We start from the raw sequence: 13,610 nt of genomic DNA, 5'->3' as shown, positions 1-13,610 counted from the left end.
ATGTTTACATAAAACTTTACATAAAAGTATTCAGAGAAGCATCATTAAAGACAGCCCAAAGGTGAAAGAACCCAAATATCTACCAACCAGCAAACATACAAGATAATGCAATCTGTGTTCAAGGGGACAGTCCTTACAGAAAGGACATATATGCTCCACCATGGGCCATCCCCAACAACCCAGAACTAAGAGAAAGATAGACACAAAAGACTGCGTAAGTCCACAGATAGAGAATGCACAGGACAGAAAATGTGGAGGCAGAATGGAGATCGGTGGTTGCTTAAGAATGCAGGGGAAAATAGATAAACACAGGGAGGACAGCCAAGGAACACAAAGCTTCATTTAAAGGCAATAGAATATTCTGATTGTGGAGATGGTTGTGCAAATGTGAATATGTTAAAATCATTTTTATATTGCATATATATCAATTTACTACTGGTTTGTGATGTAGTTAACCAACATTTCCCAAAAAATGTCAAAAAATTTAAAGGACTTAAAAGAGTAGCCAGTAAATAGTATTTTAAATGGCCCTAAAATTGAGAAGGGTTCTATCTAACAGGAGATAGGAATATAAGAAGAACTCTGATGGTTCATTTTAAAAGGTGCATCAAGCCAGCTTATAAAAATCCAGCTGCAAATGAGCAGAAAACACCTGACCTTGTGAACGCCTGCTAGTCTAGTTATTCCTGACTCTCCCGACACTGCTAAGTTATCCCCTTACCCAGACTCAGAATTTAGATGAAAGTATTCCTAAAAGCCTAGCTTGCTTGCAAGTTCATATATCTGATAAACTTAAACATACTGTAAAATGTAGATATGAACCCATACATGTTTTTTGTTGAATAAAATAAAACTGTTTTAGTGACACGGGAAAGGACTTAGATGACAAGTTAAGATTATCCCTCCTAATTATTCAAATGAGGGAGGAAGGGGCATGCATTAGATCCTATTTATAAACTGTTCTCTGTGTTCAGTCAGTATGCCTGCCACAATAGACTGATGCCCAACTTTGCAAGTTAAGAAGATGGTCAGCCTCACTTTTGCTACAGTGAATTTCTAGTTCTCTTATTGTGAAGTGAGGAGCTTGGTTTCTCACAGAGAGGTTGTAGAATGGAGAGAAACAAATAATATTTCTAGCGAAAAAAGGAAAAAAGTTTGAGCATTAGGTGTATGGAAAATCTCATATACTAGACATTAAATGTGTGTTTACCTATTGTGTAGACAACAATAGGTAAAATTATTACTACTCAAAGAACTGATAATAAAACATCATTACAGTCATTAAATTCAGTAGAATTCCCCAAATTTGTAATACCAAATTCTGGAAATAACAATAAAGGAATTTCAATTTGGTTATGTAAAATATTTCTACTGTCACTCAGCATATTCGAGTCTCTTCTTAAAGATTTATTTCTATTTTATGTGTATGTGCCTGCATGTAGTATGTGCATGACATCACAGTGCCTCTGGGTGCCAGAAGAGGGTGTGAGATCCACTGGAATTGGAGTTACAGATGGCTGTGAGCTGCCCATATGGGTGCTGGGAACCAGACCCAGGTCCACTCTAAAAGTAGAAAGTTCTTTTAAGTATCTCCCCAGCCCAATGTAATAGTCTTTTTAAAAGAAATGAAACACATTGTACAAGTCGGTTGGCATTTTATCAGTTGAATGCAATCATCTCCCTGTCTACTCACATAAATTTGAGTTAATCTTTAATTTCTGTTTATTACTTGAAATTTTGGAAGAAACAACTCGTTAAATTTCAAAATTTCAAATTGCTATCTTATATTAAATTCAGTTAGCTTATACTAATTTATTTCAGTATTTCAAGTAAAATGTAATTAGTAAGATGAAATATTTAGGCACATATGGAATCTTAGGGCTAATTCACTTTGGTGGATCACTATGAACTAAAACAGCAATTAAAATAAATTAGATTAGATGTTAATAATATAATAATTACTTAGTTGATTGGCAGACTTCTATATTAAAATCCTATTAGGGGCTTGCTACAAATATAGTAAGCGGAGTGATTAGTAGTCACACACATTAACTTGCCTCTTGAGATGAACAGCTTGGGAGGAAAGGAAACTAAAAATGAAAAAGAAAATCATGTGACATTGAAGCTACAGAACTTTATGAACATTTTATTTCTATTACAAGCAAAAAGTACCAAATAATAAAGAAAACATGACAAACAGCCAACATTCAAGTAAAACTGCTTTTTAAAAGCATTCTTAAAGAAATAGATGAAAAAACCCCACTAAAATGGAGCTAGGCAACATATAGACTACCATTAAAGCTCGTTACTATGCATATTCACAGACTTCTAAGTATTAATGTGCTGGAATGTGGTAAGATGGGGTGACAAGGAAAGGGCCCTGATTTTATAGCTATGTGTGAAGACTGTGGTGCTGTCTCCTTAGCCGTGCCTCTGTCAGCAAAGCAGCATTTTGTAAGAAGAGGACAATGGACTCTGCCCACAAGCAGGTTAAGGTTATCTAGTTACTTGTGTATGGTGATGCTATACTTCTTTTAAATTAAAAGATATTTTTATTTCATGTGCATTGGTGTTTTGCTGGTACAGTCTGTTTGAGGGTGTTGGATCACCTGAACTGGAGTTACACACAGACAGTTGTGAGCTGCCATGTGGGTGCTGGAAATTGAACCTGGGTCCTCTGGAAGAGCAGCAAGTGCTCTTAACTACTAAGCCATCTCTCCAGCCCCAATGTTATACTTCTTATATAAATAATGTGTGGACATACCTCTGAGTTAAATTAAGAAATGAAACACTGTCATTTCATTTTTGAGCTGTAAACAGACAATGGGGACTTTATAGAATGCTTTCTGAGACACCAAATGAATATGAGATGATATCAATACCACACACACACACACACACAGGTAGATTCTCAGGTCCCTTTGCTTTTTAACTTGGACTTGTCTCCTGTAATGGTGAAGTTCTCTTTAGGCAGTACAGCACTATCAGGAAATGTCTGATAAAGATTTAGGAATAAGAAACACATTATTCTAATCCCTTGTCCCTCACTGCCTGCAACAGAGAAGGGAGCAGACCCTCACCATCTGTAGCACTAAGAAAAGTGAGCCTTGTTCCTAACCTGGGCAGTACAGTAGACCTGACCTTGTTGACAGAAGTGCAGGTGAGATTAGCCCTGGTGTGTGAGAGTGAGACAACTGGCCACACACCCCTCATCTGTCATGTGGTGGTAAGGGCAAGGGAAAGATGCCCTCTCCTCCTTTGTCCCTGCCACCTGTGGTAGGCAAGAGAGCTGACCCTCCCCACCTTACCATCTGCAATACTTGGGAAGGTGGACCCTGCACCTTACCTGGGCAGCACAACAGAGCGAAGCCTGTTGGCAGAGATGTGGGTGAGTCGGCCCAAAAGTTGTGAGCATGGGAGAGCTGAACCCATTATTCATCTGTTATGTGGCATCATGGGTTAAACAGAGTTCCCTTCCCACCCCATCAACAACTGAGACAGGTAGAAGAGTTGGTCCTGAGGTTATAAGGGTGGGAGAGCTGTCCCTGCCCCTTATCAGTTGCAGCACTCTGGAGAGTGGTCCCTGTACCTCCCCTGGGCAACACAGTAGATTTGGCCCTGAAGGTATAGGTGTAGGAGAGCAGAACCTGAGCACTTGAAAGTCTGAGACTGACCCCACCCAGTGCTCATTGCTACAAGGGGTGAACTGGCCAGAGAAATGCTGGAGAGCTCACTTTTTGGTGGCTAAGACAGGGGAGAGCTGATGTGCTGACCAACCCTGCAACTACCAAGGCCCAGAATCAGGGTTATGTGTTGGCCCACCCCAATATTCACCCGATCTGATCTTTGATCGGCTGGAACACTGTGTGGGGGTGTAGTCAGTCCTGAGGACCCAGGCTTGCAGGATCTCCACAAAATAGGGAAGCAATGGGATGTCCAGGAAGAGTCCCAGTTAAGGGCCTAGTATAGATGGTGGAGCAGAGACCAGTGGCCTAGAGCCAGACCAGTGATTATTTGGGATAAACACCTGTATGTAAAAATGTATGGATAGAAGGGTTTACTGCATGACTCACCGTGTCCACTGCAGCTTCCATAACTAGATTGTCCTTTATTTTCCTTTTAAATTTTATTTTGTTTTATTTTTATTTTGGGGGGATGGGTGGGATTGGGATGCATGGTGTAAAAGACAACAAAGATTAAGTAAAAAGAAAGCTAAAAGAACAAAATGTATTATTAGCTGGATGGTGGTGATACACACCTTTAATCCTAGCACTAGGGCGGCAGAGGCAGAAGGCTGTCTGTGAGTTCAGCCTAGTCTACAGAACGAGTTCTAGGACAGCTAGGGCTACATAGAGAAACTCTGTCTTGAAAGACAGAAACCAAAAAAACAAAACAAAACAAAAACATTGTTTTTAAAAAATTTACTGTCTGAGACAGACAATTATTTCTTAGCGCAAAAGTGTTACCCATTTGTATGTTATTAATAGTTGTTTTCATTACATTTAGGGATCCTGAGCTACAGTTAACTTCTGGAAATGGATTTTGTGTGGCAATGCCATCATGACAGTGAAGATAAATAATGAACTCAGCATTTACAAAACAAACACACTCCTGTAAATCCTGTACACTATTTCTGCCTTTTTCTTTGACTTCTATGGAACACTCACCTCTCACTCCCTTTCTCCTTTATTCAAGGCTGCAGGCGACACTTTCGGCTACTGTTTTAAAGAGGAACACCAAGGACTAGGCAAGGGATCATCAGAGTCCAACCTTAATGCTTTCACTGCTATGTTTATGATCAGAAATTAAAAGTTAGCTACCATTAAAGGACAGAGACACAAGAGAGCTACTACAGTTTGGTAGATTGTGTGATTGGCAGATTAATATTAATAGTTAGCAGATTTAATATAAGCTTCAAGAGATTAATCAAACTTGAATCAGCTATTTTGATAAAAAAAAAAGTACCAGGTAATAGAAACTAAAGTATATAATGGCAAAATATGGATGTTAGTACAGGTGAATGAGGAAAAGGCAGGTCAGACATAACATGTGAGTTTTGTATGACCTCAAAAGTAGGAATGAGTCCAGGAAAAGAGTCACACCTGCTGTCAAACTTAGTAAAAACTTTTGTCTGTCTTCATTTCCAAAACTAACATTTGAACATTGACTTAGGAATTGGAGACAGCATTTCACATTCAGGAAACAGTTAATAGATTTTTTGAAGTAGGGAAAATAGTTTTCATGATACAGAAATGTAGTAATAGGCATTTTCAGGATCTAGCACCAGAATAACCTTACTTCGTGTAGCCTCCAGAAGTGGGAGCATGGAGTCTGTCTCCCCTATGCAATGACTAATAACACCTCCCTGCCTGTAGGAATACATCACTATAGGCCTTTATAGAGCTATACCATATTACTTTCAGTAAGCAAGCTCCTGGAAACAAGTGCAGTACTGTAATTAGAAAGATGCACAGAAGCCCACTGTTCCACTGCTACCTTGAACTCCGGTGTTGTACAGGCTGACAACAAATTGAGGTTTAAGCTCAATTGGAGGTTGAGACTATGAACCAGGGTGGTTTTGTTGTCATTTGTTTGAGATTGAATTTCATTGCATATCCCAAGTTGTGTTTGAACTTGAGGTCCTCCTGAGATGGCAATGTATTACCATATTCAGCCTGGCTCTAGATAGGGTATAACCTCACAGTCTGGTTCTTGGACTCAAAGCATGCTCTAAGCCTGGGCCCAAGTTGTATTCATCCCTTTCTGACCTGCTTCTATCAGACATTAAAGGTTATTAGATGATCCACACCCAATCAGGCCATGGCAGATTCTGTTCTCAATGACTTCAGACAGGCAGCAGGACAAAGAGAATTTGAGGGTGGGACAAAGGAAGTTAACTGTTAGTAACAGGGATTTAGCAGTTTGAGGGCAGAGTAAAATAGGAGCAAAACATTCCAAATCATTCATCCTGCAGGGGCTGGAAAATCATGTGCTCACCTTGCTGAAGCACCCACTTTTCAAGGCTGTTGGCAGGTTAGAGGCACAGAAGTCAAGGGATTCATTATCCTATCCTATCTCCAAGCGGCAGCCGCAGTTTTTGGTAAAGATTTGTATTCAGAATTATTTTCCCATCTAAAGCACTGTTCCTCATTGCACATGTGTGCTGCTGCTTATTTGCCAGTAAAGCACACTTGCTCGAAGTCCTGGTTCAATACCAGAGAATGAGGCACATTAAATTATCAACATTCATATGAATAAGCACCATGAAAATGACTGGCACTCATTTCTTCACCAGAAGATAGAGTTGGAGGTCAGTGGGTTTATGTATTCCATACAACAAGCAGAAGCTTATTAACACATACCTGCAAGGTTGTCGATTTCCTTCTCCTGGAGCAGGCTGACTGCATCATCATCTCCTTCCAACATAAGCTCAGTCTCTGAGTTCTGGTTTACAATTGCTTGGCTTCTGAATGCTTTCTTGGACTTCACTACATCTTCTTCAGTGCCTACACACACAAGCAAAATAGCAGTTAATTTACTGTGAATGCATTTGCACTTAGTGAACATTAAATACAACATTTTCTTTACTATATGCTATGTTTGCTATTTCTTTACAACTATAGAACATTTTAAAATACTTGTTTATCTTGTCTGGCTGGATTTCTTTAAGAAAAGTTGGAGATTTATCCCTTGCTTTATAGATGAAGAAGTAGTGGGAGCAAGCTACTGGCCTACCATGGTCCTACAATCCACCCTTCTATTTTCTTTACAATGCTCTGTCCCTGATTTTACCCACAGCCATTTCTACTATTTGAGACAGGTCTCTCTGACTTTTGAAGACTGACCTTGAACTTGTGATTTTCTTGAGCAAGCCCAGAGTAGCAGGGATTGCAGGCCTACTCTATCAGGCCCAGTCCTTGTAACTCTAGAATAATGTATGCTCTATAAAATATCTACATTTCCCTTCAAATTCAGCTTTCTGATTTGTTCAATTTAAAAATTTATTCATATAACCATATTGTGTGAATTAAGTAATTAGCTAATCAGTTAGTTTTTGAAAGTTGATGAAATAGGTATAAAGAAAGTGGCAAACTGTTCACTTCTGAGTAAAGAAATGGTGTCAACTGAGCTACAGTACAAGGAGGTGAAGGTAAAATGATGGTCAAGTGGACTACTGCATAAAGTGGTTCCTTTACCAATGAAATAGAAATGGATTATATCCTGATTTGGTATACAAAACAATTGGAAACCATTATTAACTAACATTAACATAACTCACATAGTGAGTTCCAGGATATGTAGGGCTATCTAGAGACCTGTCTCAGAAAACAAAAGACATACTAATAAGGGCTGAATTACAAAGAACATACAAAAAGTTAAGTTGGTTTTATTCTAGAGGAGCAATGTTAGTTCACATATCCAAATTGAATGCTTGACAAGCATTTCCACATTCTCAAACACCTGCTTTGGGTAGTGCCAATATAAAATTGTTAAAACTGCAAATAAATTGGACTCATACATGGAAATATTAACTAATCCACGTAAGAAAATCTCTATTTCATACCATTTCAGTTTAAGGCATGCCATGCCGAACATGGACAATCTTGTCTGTATCCCTTGAAGTTCAATCCGAAGGAAAATATTGTGCTCTATTTGCAGCATCTGGTGCAGGCTTGAAAGACAGCACTGACTAGCAGGATGTTGCATGTAGAGTATTTTCCTGGAAATCAGTCCTATGTAGTGGTGCTGTGCTGCTGTTCTTGGTGCCAGGTTCTGTGATAATGTTGCTCCCATGACAAGTCACAGCTCTGGCCCAATGTTCTCCTGATGCAATTTACAGTACATTTATTTGGTCAGTTGACCTTCCAATAATGGATCAATGCTTCTGTTACTCAATTGCCTTCCTTGTAGCACATCTAGGTGCTGTAAAATTTGCACTGGGAAACAGCATGCGAGCCTATTCTCAACCCTTTGTTCCTGCTTCCTGTCCTATGTAGCTTTTCTTTTTTCTTTTCTTTTCTTTCTTTCCTTATTTATTGATTTATTTTTTTTGAGACAGAGTGGTTTTTCTTTTTGGTATATTGGGACACCAATTTTGCCTGCTAAATACAAACTGATTCAAAGGCCACAAAAAATAAAAACACATGTTGAAGAGGACAGCTATATTAGAACCACTGAAAAGTGCCCCTAGCTGTAGGGACATGCTGCCACTCAAGTCCTCTGGGGCAACAGCCCTTACAGAGCACGGTGAACACGAAGTGCAGCTATCTACACAGTGACCTAGGGTGCTCAGAAAAAGTTGAGACAAATACTGCTATTGCAAAACCAACACCTCACTAGAGACTATACATGGGTTACATGGGGGTAATTTTTCACTGGTTCATGGTTGATTTTTATTTCTAGAATACAAGATGAAGGACAGAGGCTGGGCATAATTCAGACTCATATCCCATTACAAACCCCAAACAACAGGAATGTCTGAGGGTGAGTAATAGTTTCAATCGCTTTGCTAGTTGAGCAGTAACTTAATCAGAGAAACTTTGAGTTTGCTTCCTTGAACAAAAGATGCAAATGCAATGATAAACAACTTGGGACTCTCTCACCTGCTTAACAGTATTCATGCATTCCCTGGCTGAGCTAACCAGCTTGTTTCTCCTTCCCCTTGCTTCGGTGAAAGACTGAGGATTCATCTCGTGTAGTTCTGGCCACTGCACTACTTTCAGTGATTATCTGGTAAGGAGGTTTTCACCCATGCCTCCTTACAAGTATGTTTCATTTGTTTTGTAATCAACACTCTGAGCAAGACTTACACTGTAGGGTAAAACCTAGACTCCTTAGCACAACTGACCAAATCGTCTTAGCCTCTCATTGCCAGCCTCACATTGTGACCTCTTCCCACAGATCCACAGCAGTACTGGATCAAGGATAGCTTCTGGAATATGCCATGTTCTCACATCCCTCTTGATTCGTGTTGATGTTATGCCCAATGCCACGGGTATTCCTTTTTTCCTTTTCTAGTTGCCCTTCACAATTCTTTTCCTTCAGACATCTGTCCTAGATAACCTGTATGCTGTCACAGCTGATATTTGGATACATATTGAAGGCAGGATCTCTTATGACCACGCCCTCTGCATTATGCTATTTTGTCTCCTCTGCAGCATAAGGGTCTGGCAGTCAGTAGGTGCACATGAAACCAGCTGAAGTTCAGGTTTAAATCCATTCCCTTCTCATGACTTGTCAACTCTTTTCCTTTTACTCTCCCCACACCTCGTAAATCTTCTAGCTGAAGTACTTGGCATTTGCTTGCATATTGACCTCCACAGACCCTTTGATGGCTGGAATCACATATCTGTCTCTGTATCACCCCACACTTAGCACACTGCCTCATAACAAGCACTAAGAAATCCCCAATGGTTGAACTGAGGCACAGGAGTCATCTCTGGATATCTCTAAATCAAAACTTCCCCAAACGCCCCAGAACCTCACTAATTTGTGCTAATTTATGTAAAATGGAGCCCAGGTATTTGCATTAAGGTAACATGCCCATTAAGTTTTGGTCAGGCTAATAAGCAAGTTCTTCCTTCTATCACTACCATGTAAAAGGCAATAGAGCAGCTTTATGTGACTCTACATTAAAACGATAAAATCTGCCTATAAAGAACATGAAGTAGAAGGAGGATATTGGAAATGTATAAAGATTTGTCTGATCTTTTCCAACTCTGAAGCAGAAAATATTTAAGTATTTTCATGAAATTTGCTAAAGGAATTGGTATCTACACACAGAGCTGACCAATCTCACTGAAGTGTTACCAGCTTGTCGCCCAGTGAACTTACCAGTTTTGTGGAACTGAAACAAACATTTGTCTAGATTAGAGTATACAAGATTTAAAGGTGCTTTTCAATCACAATATCCTTTATGAATTAGAGTTTCATCCATCAACATTACAGCAAAAGGAGGTAAGGTCTCAGAGGGCTGTCTCATTACAAGGCTTGTAAACACTGTCCTTAGAAAGAATTGGTTTATCACCTAACAAATCAAAATCTGATTGAGAGAAGAATTTATTTGAGATCATCTGTCTTAGAAGACATGTTGAACTGAATGCACTTCTTGGCCTCTTTAGCCATTCATCAAGAAATTAACTAGCAAATGCCACAAACCACTGGAGCACCACAGACGTGAAATGGCAACCACAAAAAAATGAGTAAAACTAGACAGGAGAGACAGGGATGATTATCTCCCAAGAAACTATGAAAATGGCATGGAAATGTAAAGATTCAGAAGAAAAAAGTACTACAGACTTGTGGATGAATGAAGTCAAATGCAAAATTAGATTTGTTTTCATTTCCTATCATGTTTTATAAACACAAGAAAGCATTCTCCATTGACTTATTCATAGTTATAGAGACACAGTGAAGCCCTGAAGACTTTCTTCCTTCATAAGTCTCTCTTAGTAACGGGAAACCATGAGAATCCAAACATATTCTAATTAAGCTAATTAGTTAAATAATTCCTACCCACCCCTCTTTTTTGCCTTGCTGGGGATTGAATGCAGAGAGTCATGTATGCTAGCAAGCCCTAGATCACTGAGCTAAATCATCTTTTCTGACAAAGTATCTTCTAAAAGTGAAGTGAAAGGAGAACTAAAATGTCTCCAGCATTGCTACTATATGCCAGTTTTATTGTCTTAAATAATCCTAAATTAAAATACATTGACAGAGTGGGCATACTTGCTTCAGTTAATACTATCACTGTCTTTTAAAAAATCAAGATCTAGCAATTAGTTTGTTGTCATTACATTATATTTTATTGCTAAACAAATACAATAAATGAAAATACAATTATTTATTTTCATTTAAGGGATTATGCTACAGTTAACCGCAGACACTAAAAAAGAGCAGCTGCCATAGGACTGAAGAGATGGCTTAGCAATTAAGTCCTTTAAGACTCACAGTTGAGTTCTTTGTCCATCTGGCTTATCTCCTAATGTCAAACTTATTTTTTAGACATAGGTTTAATATATTATCATTTATTTTGAAATGTTTTAGTTGGAGACTTTCTTAATGCCATTTCTCTCCCCTTCGATAAGTTCTGGTGTGCTACTTGGGACATAACCCAGGGTCATGAACTTTCAAGGCAAGTGTTCTATCATTCATCTCCATCCTCACTTTCTTAGTGGAACTTAACTTCTATCTCAGGCATTGAGTAAACAAATGTTTGTTGAGAAAGCATATGAAAATAATATTGTTGTAACTCATCCACTAATTCTCTTATACACTGTGGCTTAATTTACTATTCTTTGTATGTATTGGTTTATCCATAATGGAAATTGGACTTTATGATTTATTGTTCTTTATTTTTTCATTTTATACCCATCATAAACATTTTAAAAAGTCCACACCAATTTCTTTTCTTTAAATTCCAATCAGTGTAAAAGAAACAATGAGCATTTTTCCAACCTAAGTCTCAAGGTATTACTGCAAAATTAAGATTAGATATTGGTTGCTTATGCATTTTGAACGTATATTACTGGATTTATACAAGGGGAGAAAATAAAGTAGGCAAATGTGAGGGCCATAAACCTAAAATAATATCAGCCTGATTCTGAAGTCCTAAGTGCACTGCTGGGCCAACATCAGTGCCCTTTGCTTTATGGGAGACTTCCTTTCACTATGTTATGCAAGGAGTCTGCTCATAATTATTACAAAGCACAATGAACCCTCATCTAGTCTAAATAGATGCTTCCTGAACAAAAAAGAATATGCAGCTCATGTGCTGTTAAGTTCTTGTGAAACAGAACACAGTTCAGAAGGCTGGCATTTAAATACTCTTCCCCCAGTACCAATTTATTCATTGCATTCATTAAGTTATTATTAAACAAGCTATACATCATCTTTGTTTTTTATTTTTATCATAATAATAATCATCATCATTATCATATTTTGGGGTCAAAGGCTTTGATTTAGGGCCTCATTCATGCTAGGGAAGTGCTCTAAAACTGTATTACCAGTCCCCTTTTCTTTGTTCTTTTGAAACATTTTGATAGAGGATCTCACAAAGTTGCCAAAGCTATCCTTGAGATAACGGGGAAGGCCTGGTCAACCTTGAAATAGTGATATTCCAAGTACAGTATCTGGCCTTCCTTGGATCATGCATGTGCTACCGGGCCCAGCACCACATCAACATATCTGATAAGTTTAGAAATTTTGTAACAAAATGAATGTGTCAAATCTTGGTTATCTGAAGGAAAAGACCTTATGATTTCTCAATAAAAACAAGTTTAACATAGTACTTTCCCATCTTTTGAAGGAGGTCTTTGGAGGGATGCTGGACCAGTGAAAATTTAGTTAAAATAATTTTAACTTTGCCTAAATGTATGCTTGGAAAATTCTAATGTTTGTAGACGTCTAGAAATTAGCTTCACAGGGGGGCATTCTTTTCAAAAGAGAAATTATTTGTAATATGAATCATTTCACAATATTTTTTATGTTGTTCAATGTGTTTGACAAACCACCCTAATATAGGTCAGATAAAATACTGTGATTAATCTTCAAACTTAAATACTTCTTTAAGTAAAAGCACCAATAATATGGACATTTTGGGAAATGTTAAAAGAGAGATTATTTCTTGTCATCAAAATTCAAGTCAGAGCAACAAATACCTTTACAGGATGGTGCTTTTTGTAGGTCTACACAGTATTATTTAACTGCCACCCAAAGAAAAAGAGGTCAAAATTAATGCACCTTTCATCTAATTAGGTGCAGTTACAAGATCTCATGTGATGCCATGTATGTGTTAGTCCACTTCTGAGCACCATATAGTTCTGAATATTAGATAGCAAAGGATGAAGGATTGTTTTTTATCTCAGAGAATCGTGCTGCTCCCAACTCTCACTCTTGAGTTAGAGAATGTGTGAGATGAAAGCTAAAGGCACTATGTGGAAATTCTCCATAACAGTCACCTACTAGCAAGTAAATATTCCCCTTCTAAGTTATTTAGATTTTAGATATTATTTTAGAGTTTCATTTTAAACATAGAACATATATTTCCTCCTTAAGATGGAGATATAAAAGGAAAGTTTATTTTTAACTGAACCATTGTCTGAATAGAATACTAAGAGAATGGGAGAAAGAAGAAAGGATAAGAAAGGAAGAAAAAAAAACAGAAAAAATCCAGGAAAATACCAATGGTGAAAACTCCACACTAAAGAGACTGGAATCCTGAAGTACATTACTCTCTTTTTATATGTGATCAATCCCCCAGAAGCTTCATCCCATCTGCATAAACTTCTCTGGAAAAATATCCCCACAAGTGAAACAGGCTGTTTACACTCAAACAGACAATTTCTCTGGGTTATTTCAACACCTTCATATATAAAGGCAGAGTGATTACTGGGTAAGTTTAATAAGTCAGATGTAAAAGCTGCAAGATCAAACTTCATGCTCCTTCCTTTAGGTGCAGTGTTTCTGTCCAGAGTGATTACTGGGTAAGTTTAATAAGTCAGATGTAAAAGCTGCAAGATCAAACTTCATGCTCCTTCCTTTAGGTGCAGTGTTTCTGTCCAGATAAAGAAGCTCTAAACACCATTCCCACTACAATTCATTACTACTGC

The 13,610-nt window shown here is 38.1% G+C and overlaps 1 protein-coding gene across 10 annotated transcripts in view; it reads right to left on the bottom strand.

Moving 5' to 3' along the window:
- Positions 1-13,610, bottom strand: part of Nbea (neurobeachin) — a 525,226-nt gene that overhangs the window by 181,944 nt on the left and 329,672 nt on the right. For all 10 annotated transcript variants that reach the window (XM_035451902.1, XM_035451904.1, XM_035451906.1 and 7 more), the window contains one exon: positions 6,363-6,506. In XM_035451902.1, the coding sequence (XP_035307793.1) occupies positions 6,363-6,506 (144 nt within the window). The remainder of the gene's footprint in view (positions 1-6,362; positions 6,507-13,610) is intronic.

The sequence above is a fragment of the Cricetulus griseus genome, assembly GCF_003668045.3.
Source record: "Cricetulus griseus strain 17A/GY chromosome 1 unlocalized genomic scaffold, alternate assembly CriGri-PICRH-1.0 chr1_0, whole genome shotgun sequence".
NCBI lineage: Eukaryota > Metazoa > Chordata > Mammalia > Rodentia > Cricetidae > Cricetulus > Cricetulus griseus.
This window is presented reverse-complemented; position numbering and strand designations above follow the sequence as displayed.